Consider the following 13,777-nt stretch of genomic DNA (forward strand, 5'->3'; position numbering starts at 1 on the left):
TGGTGCACACCCACAATCCCAGCTACTAGGGAGGCTGAGGGCTGAGGCAGGAGAAGCACTTGAACCTGGGAGACGGAGGTTGCAGTGAGCTGAGAGTGCGCGACTGCACTCCAGCCTGGGTGACAGAGGGAGACTCTGTCTCAAAAAGAAAAAACAAAAAAAAGAAAGAAAGAAAGAAAAAGAACAAGAAAAGAAAGGTATGAGGGTGTACATTTTAAATGACTAGCGGAGTGAAAAGTTTGTAAAGGGATATAAGGACTATGCAGCACTAAACTCGAGTCAGTTCATTCTGTTTTACAGAGAAGGCTGGGTAAACAGAGACATGGAAGATCAACCACCAGGAATAAACTATGATCTGCTGCTCGGAGAAGCCATAACTAGACTGTGAAAAGAAAGACGGTGCTTTGATGTGCAATCCACATGGTAAGTGGATCATTACGGAGGAACCTTCTGGGCTAATACAAGGTTAAGAAAAAAAAATACTTGAGTCACTTAAGTCAGTCAACCAATGATCCAAAAGTAAGAGAATGAAGAAAAAAGCATACGCACAACAACTGACATCCTGTTGGTAGTGACTCTTGGTCCTAAATTTACTACGAGATTTGTTATGCCAGCCCAGCCAGCACTGGCTTTGATCAAATGTGAAGAGGGAATACAGCCAGAGCTCCCGACTGTTTCTGCTTCCAGTCATCCTGGGACTGAAGCCGGAAAACACACACAGGAAGCAAGCTTTCATTCCTGCAAATTCTAACGGTTCTTCCCCAGCAGTCTCCAGCTTTCAATGCTTCCTAAACTGAGTGCTAACAGGGGCAATTAGTGCTGGTACAGAAATTACTGAAAATAAAAACAAAGAAGAACAAAGAAAAACATCACTGCTGAAAGACAAAAACACCATTATTTTACTCCCATGTTCTTTTCAGGCAGAGCTATTCATGGGGGTGATTCAGGGGTACTGACCTTGGCAATATTATAGATTTGGTACACTTATTACAAGATTTTCTGGCAAAAGGCTCTGAAGAATCTAATTCTAACAAAATTCATACGTTTCAATGGTGTTCTTACAGATGGCTGTGCCTTGAGGTCCTTTTTCCAGTCGGCAAAGAGGCCCTGCACGGAGTGGCGGCACCACACTCGCAGGGAATGCCAATACCTCCCAAGGTACTTCCATGCTCAGGTCAGGAGGGGCCTTCTGGGCTGTTTCTAGAGCCTGGCCCTCGGAGCAAAATGGTAGCACACACAATACAAAACAGGTAATCTCAAATCATTCCAGTATGGTTTGGAAAAGGCTTTGATGTGAAAGCTAAATTAATTCTTAAATTATCATGCCTGTGAATAAATTCAGATGTGAAGTGATTGGCAAGTAACTCTTTCTTATGCCCAGTCCCAGGCTCATCTGCTCTGGGAGTAGAGGCACAAACATAACAGCAAGGCAGGCCAGGCTAGATGGGGAAATGGCAGGTGCCCCTGACACGGGAAGCAGGAAGGTGAGAGATGAAACCAGGGCTATCATTCCAGAAATTAGCCACCATCACAGAAGTTCCAGCCAGCCACAGAATTGTCCCCATCAATATTTAAGCCAATCAGCTCCAAAGAGCATCAAAGGCTGAAAGATCTGGACAGCAGGGAGAGGTCTCAAGAGTTCCTCGTTGGCTTGCTGTGCAGACTCCCCATGAAGTCCACGAACCTCATGATGATGTGACCACACATTTCAGATGACTGAGCTTCACTGACATTCCTCACAGAACTTCCACCTTAGTGTTTCAGAATGGCTTTCACTGCGTTTTCACTTTTTGTTTGTGCCCCCACTCCCTTATCTTTGTCATTCAAGATTTTACTGTATTTAAGGAAAAACTGATAATGCAGAGTATTTTGTAGCTGGAGGAAACCAGGATGGAATTATGAATTTGCCCAGAAATTAAAATGTGAATAATATACAGGGACCAAGAACTGGAGTCAATGCATACACATTATGGCTATTTACAGGTAATAATGAAGTTACTAACACAGCTGAAACCTAAAAATCTCTACAGCTGAAAAAATTCATCACTTTAGAAACTGCAATATCAAGCATGAACCTGACAGAGAAGTGACTGTTTTGTTTCAGATTTACCTCGTCTTCCTCTTCAGGCATCTTAATGGAATTATCTGGGGACTTCACAGGCTTCTGGTTACTAGGCCCATTGGTCTCTTCTTTACCATGTTCTGCCTCCCATTCTTGTAAAACTTCATCTATGTTGAAGCGGCGTCGATAATTTACAAAAAAGTTTTTCACTTGTACCACTGATTTGTTCCCGATCACATCTGAGATTGCCTGAAAATCTCGGCCGTATTTTCTGATGGCTAAGGATGTAAGAAAGCATTTTTTAAAATACAAGAGAAAAACATTTTTTTAAAACCACAAGTGACACTTACCTCTTTATCCAGATAAGAAAACATATAGGTTTTTAACAGCAGGCACTAATTTCATGTATTATAAGAGTAGGAAAAAGTACCAGTCAATTCTAGATACATTCTGGAGATGACCGACCCTGACATTTTGACATCTGTCTTCCCATTACATGTCACGTTAACAGTTGAAGTCACCCAGCAACTGCCCTAGGGTTGGGGACATTCTGCATTCATCTTTTGGTATCGCAGGTCCAGAGCGCCCCCAACCTTAAAATCCGAACACTCTGTCTGCTTCTTTTAGGGTTTTGTACTTCTTGACTAGTCAGAGCGCGATGAGTAACTAGTAAAATGAAATACTCACACCTTTAGAAAACTGAGGGTTCCAGGTTAAGTTTTCACAACTTGTGAGAAGTGGGAAAGGAAAAGAAAAAAGCCGAAAGGGATATGGTCATTTGGCTAAAATGATATCCACTGGAACATAACTGTCCAAGAATCTATTTCTACATAAATAGGTGCTGGGAATAGGGCGGGACATAACTTTTCCCTAAAATCTACCAATCCTCCTAAGCTCTTTTTGTTTCTCTTTTATTTAAAAAATTTTTTTTTAAAGTCGGGGTCTCACTCTGTTGTCCAGGCTGGAATGCAGTGGTGTGATCTGGATCAAAGCAGCCTTGAGCTCCTGGGCTCAAGCAAATGCATCAGGCTTCCAAAGTGTTGGGATTACAGGTGTGAGCCACCACACCCGGCCTCCTAAACTCTTTCGAAGAATTTCCCCCTACCTTGTACGGCGAGAAGCTGCTCTTCTGTAGTCCAACGTGCGTTACATTTCTGAATGACCTGGATATCCAAATGAGACATTTTAGCACATTACATTTAGAGATGAGTATGTTTAATGAAACTTTCATTTTCTCTTATCGGAATTTTAACATCAACTAGGTTCATAAAATTATGTCCATATACTCTTCCAAGAGATGTACATTGGGGATGTATCACACCGATATTAAATTCTTAAACATGTAAAACTTGAGCATGACTTCTGAGATGATGTTAACATAATCCTACCTCTGGAAGTCGGTAAGGTTCTATTCCACCATCAAGTTTTTCTTTGAGAGCACTGTTTGTCTGTTTAATATTCTGGATCTAGGAAGGAAAAAATGATTTTCATTTTAAAAATAAAAACTACACAAAGGTATGAAAACAGAACTTAAAAAACAAAGACCCAAGAATAAAGACATTACTAACATCTATTGTAGCTGAATTCTGAGGTCCCTATGGTATCCTTTGAAGCATCTAACTACGTTTATTATTTGCTTGTTCGGAGCAACCGATAAGGTACAACCCAAGGAGGAGGGGATGGAGGGGCTCTCACGTACACAGTCCTGGATCCACAGCTTCCTAACAGGTGATATGTGAGCAGCAAAACACCTACCTGGAGTCTTATATAAAAGACAGAAGAAATCCCTGGGCTTCCTACCACATAGGATTGAACTGAAATAACAGAGCAGCCACAGTAAAGACCAAAAAGGCCCAGTCTTTACAACAGAACTGCAGGTACAGCCTCACAGTGCCCCAAGATCACTGTGCTGTCCACCACTTCTTCACAGGGCGGAAGTGCACAAGCACAGGTTTAATGATGGGAGGGCAGGGAGAATACTGTATCAGTGAGTTTTCTAGAAGTCTAACTTTGATTAACTGTCACTTCTTCATTTTCCTACAAATTATCTTTTTCCACATTACTGCCTTGGCTCAAGGTAATCTTTCCCTGCTCTTACGCAATCAAAAGAAAGACCACAAACAATACCACCACCCAGGCTATGGCTGCTCTTTAATTTTCCCATGGACCCTTGAATGAGACAGGTCACGGAAGTATGCTATTTTCTGTCTACTCCAAGTAGAAGGCATATCTGTGTCAAGCACCAGGGAACTCTGAACTCCAGCATTTTTCATCTTTGAAAACTCACACAAGCAACTAAGAAATCCAAGGGAAGAGGAGCTTGATTTTCTCAAGTAACATGTAAAAGACATTCATGAGTAGAAGATGCTACCCAAAAATTAAAAAATTTTTTTCACTTGTAATTAATCTAAATTTAAACAACCACACACGGGGCTGCTGGCTGCCATACTAGACAGTACAATCTTAGGATCTTTTATTTTATTTTATTTTTTTGAGACGGAGTCTTGCTCTGTCGCCTAGGCTGGAGTGCAGTGGCTGGATCTCAGCTCACTGCAAGCTCCGCCTCCCAGGTTTACACCATGCTCCTGCCTCAGCCTCCCATAGTAGCTAGGACTACAGGCGCCCGCCACCTCGCCCGGCTAGTTTTTTGTATTTTTTGTAGAGACGGGGTTTCACCGGGTTAGCCAGGATGGTCTCAATCTCCTGACCTCGTGATCCGCCCGTCTCGGCCTCCCAAAGTGCCGGGATTACAGGCTTGAGCCACCGCGCCCGGTCCAATCTTAGGATCTTGCTCAGTGGTCTTTCAGTTACCAAAAACCCAGGAAAACTGCAAAGTACTCAGATTATGTTCACTGGATTCCTTTTTGGCTAAAAATGCAACATAGCAACTTGTAGCAGGAAAAAGTCAAGGTTCAGAATGTTACATGTCCTCTTTGCATTTCAGTGAAACAGACCACTCTTGTCATTCTAGCTGGTTGTTCATAGATAGTACAAAACTGGGTATATATTGCACTGTGATTAAGTAACGTTATGAAAGAAGCAGAGAGATTAAATGCAAAACATCTACAAATTCTGAACTAAAAGTTAGCTCTAAATGCTCAGTAGCCTATACCCTCTTCCTGATGCATTTTCCATATCAGAAATATCTAGGCTGCATATACACCATGGAATACTATGCAGCCATAAAAAAGGATGAATTCATGCCCTTTGTAGGGACATGGATGAAACTGGAAACCATCATTCTGAGCAAACTATCGCAAGGACAGAAAACCAAACACCACATGTTCTCACTCATAGGTGGGAACTGAACAATGAGAACACTTGGACACAGGATGGGGAACATCACACACCTGGGCCTGTGGTGGGGTGGGGGGAGGGGGAAGGGATAGCATTAGGAGATATACCTAATGTAAATGATGAGTTAATGGGTGTAGCACACCAACACAGCACATGTATACATACGTAACAAACCTGCATGTTATGCACATGTACCCTAGAACTTAAATTAAAAAAAAAAAAAAAAAAAAGAAATATCTAGGCTGTGTAGTCCCAGCTACTTGGAGGCTGAGGTGGGAAGATGGCTTGAGCCTGGGAGGCAGGGGTTGCAGTGAGCCAAGATCACACCACTGCACTTCAGCCTGGGTGACAGAGCCAGATACTGCCAAAAAAAAATTAGGCTAGTGCAGTGACTCACATCTATAATCACAGCACTTTGGGAGGCCAAGGCAGGATCATTTGAGCCCAGGAGTTCAAGACCAGCCTGCGTGACACAGCGAGACCCTGTCTCTACCAAAAAATTTTAAAAATTAGCTATGTGTGGTGGTGCTCACCTGTAGTCCTACCCACTTAGGGGGCTGAGGTGGGCAACTGCTTGAGCCCAGGCCTTCCATGACTGTAACACTACAGTCCCAGGATGGACAACAGACCAAGATCCTGTCTCCAAAAAAAAAAAAAAACCAAAATACGCCCCCCAAACATCTAGTGTTTATTAAGCAGAAAAAACCCCAGAGATTAGCTGCCACCATCATGCTAACTGGAAAGTGAGTGGCAACGAAACAGGTAAGAAAAAGGATGCAAAGGTAGTCACACTTAAAGAAAAAAACAAGATGAAAAATGGAAAAGCCATCCACTTGTCCTGGCACCCTACCTAGACACCACCACCCTTCCACCACCTTCCTACCCAACCCTCAGTCATATAGAACTTTGTTTTCTACTTTACTGTGGGCATAGTGATTCCTCTTTTTTTTTTTTTTTTTGGAGACGGAGTCTCGCTCTGTCGCCCAGGCTGGAGTGCAGTGGCCGGATCTCAGCTCACTGCAAGCTCCGCCTCCTGGGTTCACGCCATTCTCCTGCCTCAGCCTCCCAAGTAGCTGGGACTACAGGCGCCCGCCACTTCGCCCGGCTAGTTTTTTGTATTTTTTAGTAGAGACGGGGTTTCACCGTGTTAGCCAGGATGGTCTCGATCTCCTGACCTCGTGATCCGCCCGTCTCGGCCTCCCAAAGTGCTGGGATTACAGGCTTGAGCCACCGCGCCCGGCCAGTGATTCCTCTTTTAATGTCAGATCATTTTATTCTCCACTCAGAGAAAGACCTAATGCAACCTGCACTGTTCACTGGCTAATTTATGAGACATGCCCAGCCCCCTTCTCGCTGGTAGAGGCTGATGATGTCCTGGGAAGGAGGAAGAGCAGTACACAAAGCACAGGCACACAGAATTCAGCTAAGGAGCTTCTGGTAAAGCTTTTGCTTTTCCTGCTAAAAGGGACAGACTGCTTACCTCCACCCCCACCTCCTCTTCATACTGCCCTGAATTGCAGATGTGAGGGTTGCAAAATGGCTCCAGCAGCTTCCAACATGAGGCAACAAGCAAGATGAAAAGCCAACAGCTGAGAATGGCAGAGTAGAAGACCTGAAAAGTACCTGAGTCCCTGAGAGCATCACTGAACACATGAGTAACACCAGTGGCCACTGATGCTGGCAGTTCTTGCTATTTGAGGAAAATAAACCCTAAATTGCTTAAGCTGTTGTTAGTCAAGTTTTCTGTTATTCTCAGAATGTATCCTTGATATACCAAACATGACGGCCTCCAGAACAAGTGGCCCCTGTGGACTGATTGCCCATTTTGAGTCTAGAAGCACATTTGGCAATGAACACACTGCTGCTCTGTGGCCCTAAAAGGCTGTGGAAAGGAAATCACCCACCTCCTCTCTGAATGAGGCTCAGTCCTCCCTCTTCATAATTGTGAGCGACCTTCAAATTTTAAAAATTCTTGCTCTTGACCCTGCTCTGAAAACCAAAGAATCTTTTCTCTCTCATACTATGGAGTCAGTAACACCTCCGTGGAAGAGAAGGGCCTCTTTTTCTTTCCTCAATGTATTAAACAGCAACCACCAGGAGCTCACTCAGCAGAGGGAAAAAGGAGCATCCTTGTAAAGGAAGGTAACAATGTCAACAAGAGCTCACAGCCCCAGAGAGAGTTCTTCCAGCGCAAACAGAGCTTCAAATGCTCTCTCACACAGTAGCCCAGACACATTCTGTGAGATCAGGCAGGCCGGGATTAATCTCATTTGAAAAGAGGCCTACAAAGATTAAGTGATTCTCCTAAGATTAGAGTGCAGCTGTGCCAGCAGCCATGACAAGAAGCTGCTCCTCTGGGCACACAGAGTGTACGTGGGTCCCGGTCTGGGCTGCCTCCCTAAACCACAAGGAAGATGGCTGCACACCCTGCTCTTAGCGTCTATGAGACGACAGTTGGTCTCCTATTTAACCCTCCAAGGGAACCATCAAGATAAATCAAAAGCAGCAAAAACCAAAAACAAACTGCCAGTCAACAACTTGCTGATGGGTTTCTGGAACTGAATTCCAGAGAGAGAATGAAAGGACAGGAACCAACTACTAGGTTGAACTTTCAGTTTAAATGTACTATGCAATCGGATTAAAATAATAAGCTACATAGCAGGCAAAAATAATTACAAAAAGTGATTTAAAAAACAATATCCTTTACAAGAGCACAAAAAAGTACCAAATATCATGGAATGACTAACAACAGATGCGTAAGTTCTTACACAGAAAACAACACAACATTGAGAGAAATTACAGGCCTACAGAAGAGGAGGGGTATATCATGTTCACTGATGAGGAAACTCAATAAAGACATTAATTCTCCATTTTTATCTATAGATGCAATACAATCCCAATCAAAATTCAAATTATTTTTCTGAAAATTGATAAAGTAATTCTAAATTTTATATGGAAATTAAAAGGCCAGGGATAACCAAGACAATCTTGGAGAACTTATATTACACTAGATAACTAAAATAAAGTACATAAAGTTAGGACAGTATGTATTGGTGAAGGATGGACAAACAGATCAAAGCAACAGAGAACCAGACCCATATGCATACAGACACTGGATGTAAAACAAAGGTACTGCTGCATTGCAAAGGAGAAAGGACAGTTTCTTCAATAAATACTTGACCAAATTGATACTCATATGAAAACAAAACAGTGACTATTAATCCTACATGTAACAACAAATACAGAAAAACATTTCTAGATCAAAATGTAAAAGGTAAAACAACACTTCTAAGATTAACATGGGAGAATATCGTCATGACCTTGAGAAAGGTGAACAGAACTCAAAAACACTAACCTGAAAAGACTAAGAAACTAAACTACCTTAAAATTAAAATTACTGTTCATCAAAAGATACCATTAAGAGTCACAGAATCGGCCGGGCGCGGTGGCTCAAGCCTGTAATCCCAGCACTTTGGGAGGCTGAGACGGGCGGATCACAAGGTCAGGAGATCGAGACCATCCTGGCTGACACAGTGAAACCCCGTCTCTACTAAAAAACACAAAAAAACTAGCCGGGTGAGGTGGCGGGCGCCTGTAGTCCCAGCTACTCGGGAGGCTGAGGCAGGAGAATGGCGTGAACCCGGGAGGCGGAGCTTGCAGTGAGCCAAGATCACGCCACTGCACTCCAGCCTGGGCGGCAGAGCGAGACTCTGTCTCAAAAAAAAAAAAAAAAAAAAAAAAAAAAAAAGAGTCACAGAATGGAAAACATATTTACAGTATTTACAATACGAGTTGTAGAAAACAACTCAGAGCCTATATAACACCTATAAACCAGTAAGAAAATATGCAACCTGACAGAAAAAAACAGATGAGACTTGAGTACGTATCACAAAAGAGGATATCCAAATGGCCAACAAATGGATGAAAAGGTGAGCAACCTCATTAGCCGTCAGGGAACTGCCAAATAAGAAGTACAATGAGGCATCATTATAACCCATTAGAAGGTCTAAAATGTAAGACTACCAAAATGCAGCAATGATGTAGAGCAGTGGTTCTCAAATGGGGACAATTGTGCCCCTGTGAGGTAATCTGGTGATGCCTAGGGATACTTCTGTTGTCACAACTGGTAGGGGGAGGGTGCTACTAGCATTTAGTGGGTCAAGACCAGGGATGCTGCTAAACATCTTACAGTGCACAGAACAGCCCAACGTGGTGATAGTGCTACAGCTGGGAAACGCTGATGTGCAACCAAAACACACATCAAATAACAGGACCGCTTTGAAAAACTGTTTAGCTCTCAGGTTGAAAGAAAGCCAGACATAAAATAAACAGTATCATATGAGTTTGATTTCTGTAAAACTCAAAAATGGACAAAAACAACCTATGGTTTAAACATCAGAACAGGGTTAAGTGTGGTAGCTCACACCTGTAATCTCAGTACACTTTGGGAGGCTGAGGCAGGCAGATCACTTCAACTCAGGAGTTCAAGACCAGCCTGGGGAACATGGCAAAACCCCGTCTCTACCAAAAATACAAAAAATTAGCCATTTGTGATGGCAAGCGCCTGTACTCCCAACTACTTGGGAGACTGAGGTGGGAGGATCGCTTGAGCCCTGGAAGCAAAGGTTACAGTGAGCCAAGATTGCACCGCTGTACCCCAGCCTGGGCAACAGGACAAGACACTGTCTCAAAAACAAAATAAAATTAAAAAGAAAAAAAATCAGAATAGTGGTCACCTACAAGTAGGTAATAAAAGAGGGGTGAAGTTGCTGAGGGAATGCCGCATTCCATGGAATAGTGACCAGGAGGGAAAATGCATGGGCCTGGGGGTAACATTCCATTTTCTGATTCAGATGCATGTTCCGGGGGTGTGTTCATATTGCAAGAAATCATGGAGACACAGACACATATATAATATAAATATGATATTATTCATATGCTTTCCTATATACTTCAGAAATACTTTCAGATGACACTATATCCATCCACTTCAATTTATATGTTCATTAAAAAGAAAAAAAAATCAATGGGCTAGTACTCAAGATCTGTCCAATTCCTTAGAAACAGAATGCTCCTTTGAGATTTATGGAAAGAGAACGTTCACATATATGAATAACAGAAACACCTCTAAAGTGCTAATTAACTCTTTTACATCCAAGACCCGGCTTAGGAGTACCTGTCGTTTGACTGAAACTAGTTCCATGTCTAGTTGTCTCAGCACCGTGGTAGCAGCAGTGGCATTGGCAGAAACAGCCTCCACATCTTCTTGAGAAAGAAACATTCCTTTAGGAGGTTTCCTTTTTGCTCTATTTTTAGCTTGTGTGCTATGTTTTTCTTTTTTGACCTGAGGAACTGTCTCAGTAGGGGGCACCTGCATGATATACATATGTGATAAATGAAACTTAAAAAAAAAAGTCAATAAACGTATTTATTTCCTTAGCATGGCACCAAAACAATCTAACACAAATACCATGCCCTATCAGAACCAAATGAGATCTACAAATTCTAACAGGCAGTTCACAGACAGAATTTGGGCTATGGAGTTTTGACTAAACACAATGAAACTGTGTTCCATTCCTCCTTGTACAAAGACTTCCTTACTCTATCATTTTAAGCCAATGAAAATAAGAATTCTTGGCTTCCTAAAAAAATATCTGTATTCTCTGCTAATGAGTTTTGTGGCCACACACACATCTGTATTTATCTACATGAAATTATGGCTTTTTATACACATTTTTGGAGAACACAATTTTTAGGGCAACTTATATGACTTACTCTAAAATAATATACCTTCTCATTTAAAAATGCATGACGGCTATTAACTTCTGTAAAACCAAAACCTTCAGAAATGAAACAGTAAAATCTTGTCAAGTTAAAGAATATAATTTACTGGTAACCATTTTAAGAATAAGAAGTTTTTATAATTGCTCATAATTTCATCTTGTTAGTGCATTAGCATTCACTGATAAAGCTGAAAATATGACTTTCTGCTTCGTATTTTAAAAGACTGAGCTAAAGACACTGCAAAACTATCATGGTAGAGATAATTTCTTCAACAAGCCGGTAATACAAAAATATTAGTAGGCAATAAACTGTGCTCTGTATGGGACCATGATGTTTAATAAAGATCACCAACTGACTATGCCTGTTCTAGTATCATTTTAACACTTAAAAGAAACTATGGGCCAGGCGGCTGGGCACAGTGGCTCACACCTGTAATCCCAGCACTTTGGGAGGCCCAGGCGGGCGGATCACGAGGTCAGGAGATCGAGACCATCCTGGCTAACACGGTGAAACCCCGACTCTAGTAAAAATACAAAAAATTAGCCGGGTGTGGTGGCAGGTGTCTGTAGTCCCAGCTACTTGGGAGGCTGAGGCAGGAGAATGGCATGAACCCGGGAGGCGGAGCTTGCAGTGAGATGAGATCGCATCACCCACTCCAGGCTGGGTGACAGAGCGTGACTCCTCTCAAAAAAACAAAAAAAAAACAAAAAAAGAAACTATGATGGGCCAGGTGTGGTGGCTCACGGCTGTAATCTCAGCACTTTGGGAGGCCGAGGCAGGTGGATCACTTGAGGTCAGGAGTTCAAGACTAGCCTGGCCAAGATGGTGAAACCCCGTCTCTAGTAAAAATACAAAAATTAATCAGGTGTGGTGGCGGGCCCCTGTAATCCCAGCTACTTGGAAGGCTGAAGCAGAGAATTGCTTGAACCCAGGAGGCAGAGGTTGCAGTGAGCTGAGATTGGACCACTGCACTCCAGCCTGGGGGACAGAGCAAGACTCCATCCCAAAAAAAAGAAACTATGATTTAGCCATTTTCTTTCTGAATCAGAAATAACATTATATAAACAGGAATTATAAAAATTGTATGAAATCAAGTGTTTTCTCTCATTTAAAATGTGCCACTGAAAAACCTGGTAAATAGCAATACATCAAAACAAAGCTTAATAAAAACTCCAACTACAATATGATTTCCCAAATAATCTAATTTAGCTAACCCTCAGGATCTTATCTGGGCATTCATATAAATTATGCAAAAAAAAAAAGACCAATTTCCAATTTGGTGATATATAACCAAAAAACGCCTCAACAATATATATATCTAGAACACGCTGACTCAACAATTCAACTTCCAGGAATTAGTTCTAATAAAAAAAAAAACCTACAAGCACAAATATTGAGTTATGTGAGAATCAATCAATCCAGCATTGTTTATAAAAGCAAAAAACAGGAAGAATAAACAACTGGGAAATCCACATAGAATAAGGTAACTCAATTATGAAACATTTATGTGACAGAATAATATATAGCTACGTATACAAATATATTTGACGTAAAAAAAATTCAAGGTCCAGCCTGACCAACATGGTGGAACCCCATCTCTACTAAAAATCAAAAAAAACTAGCAGGGTATGGTGGCATGTGCCTGTAATCCCAGCTACTCGGGAGGCTGAGGCAGGAGAATCACTTGAACCTGGGAGGCAGGGGTTGCAGTGAGCCAAGATCATACTACTGCACTCCAGCCTGGGCAACAGAGTGAGACTGTCTCAAAAAAAAAAAAAAAAAATCAAGGGGCTGGGCTGGGGATGGCTCATGCCTGTTATCCCAGCACTTTGGGAGGCCACAGTGGAAGGACTGCTTGAGCCCAGGAGCTGGCGGCTGCAGTGAGTCACGGTGCCACTGCATTCCAGCCTGGGTGACACAGAAGACCCTGTCTCAAAAAAGAAAAAAAAAAAAAAAAAAACCAAGGTAGAGTAAATTTTAAAAGGTTCGAAAAATTACAAAGCTCCCATTTTATTATTTCCAAAAAGTGACTAGATTCAGAATTAAGAATATACATTTTACTGAGAGTTCTCAGGAAAAAGTCACCAAAAGGTTGACAGTGATTATGGATAATAATAATATAAATTGCTTTAATTTTCTTCTTTCAGTTGGCTGTATTTCCTACCTTGTCTATAAGAAGCATATATTACTGATGTCATTTTAAAGCTTAGATAAATTTAGACTCTTCTGTTTTTACAGGCTTAAAATAACTGGCCGGGCGCGGTGGCTCAAGCCTGTAATCCCAGCACTTTGGGAGGCCGAGACGGGCGGATCACGAGGTCAGGAGATGGAGACCATCCTGGCTAACAGGGTGAAACCCCGTCTCTACTAAAAAATACAAAAAAAACTAGCCGGGCGTGGTGGCGGCGCCTGTAGTCCCAGCTACTCGGGAGGCTGAGGCAGGAGAATCGCGTGAACCCGGGAGGCGGAGCTTGCAGTGAGCTGAGATCGCACCACTGCACTCCAGCCTGGGCGACAGAGCGAGACTCCGTCTCAAAAAAAATAAAAAATAAAAATAAATAAATAAATAAAATAAAATAACTGTTCTTATAATTTGGAGCAGAGAGAGAGAACTCTCTGAGAAATTTTATTGAA

General features: G+C 42.1%; 1 protein-coding gene across 2 annotated transcripts in view; it reads right to left on the reverse strand.

Moving 5' to 3' along the window:
• Positions 1-13,777, reverse strand: part of LOC105467381 (REST corepressor 1) — a 135,144-nt gene that overhangs the window by 6,061 nt on the left and 115,306 nt on the right. The window contains exons 8-11 of one of the 2 annotated variants that reach the window (XM_071099546.1): positions 10,536-10,730; positions 3,451-3,528; positions 3,168-3,225; positions 2,111-2,340 (exon numbers count right to left, since the gene is read on the reverse strand). In XM_071099546.1, coding sequence (XP_070955647.1) covers positions 2,111-2,340; positions 3,168-3,225; positions 3,451-3,528; positions 10,536-10,730 — 561 coding nt within the window. The remainder of the gene's footprint in view (positions 1-2,110; positions 2,341-3,167; positions 3,226-3,450; positions 3,529-10,535; positions 10,731-13,777) is intronic. The other variant, XM_071099547.1, reaches the window with a different exon arrangement.

This window comes from Macaca nemestrina, chromosome 7, assembly GCF_043159975.1.
Source record: "Macaca nemestrina isolate mMacNem1 chromosome 7, mMacNem.hap1, whole genome shotgun sequence".
Taxonomy (NCBI): Eukaryota; Metazoa; Chordata; class Mammalia; order Primates; family Cercopithecidae; genus Macaca; species Macaca nemestrina.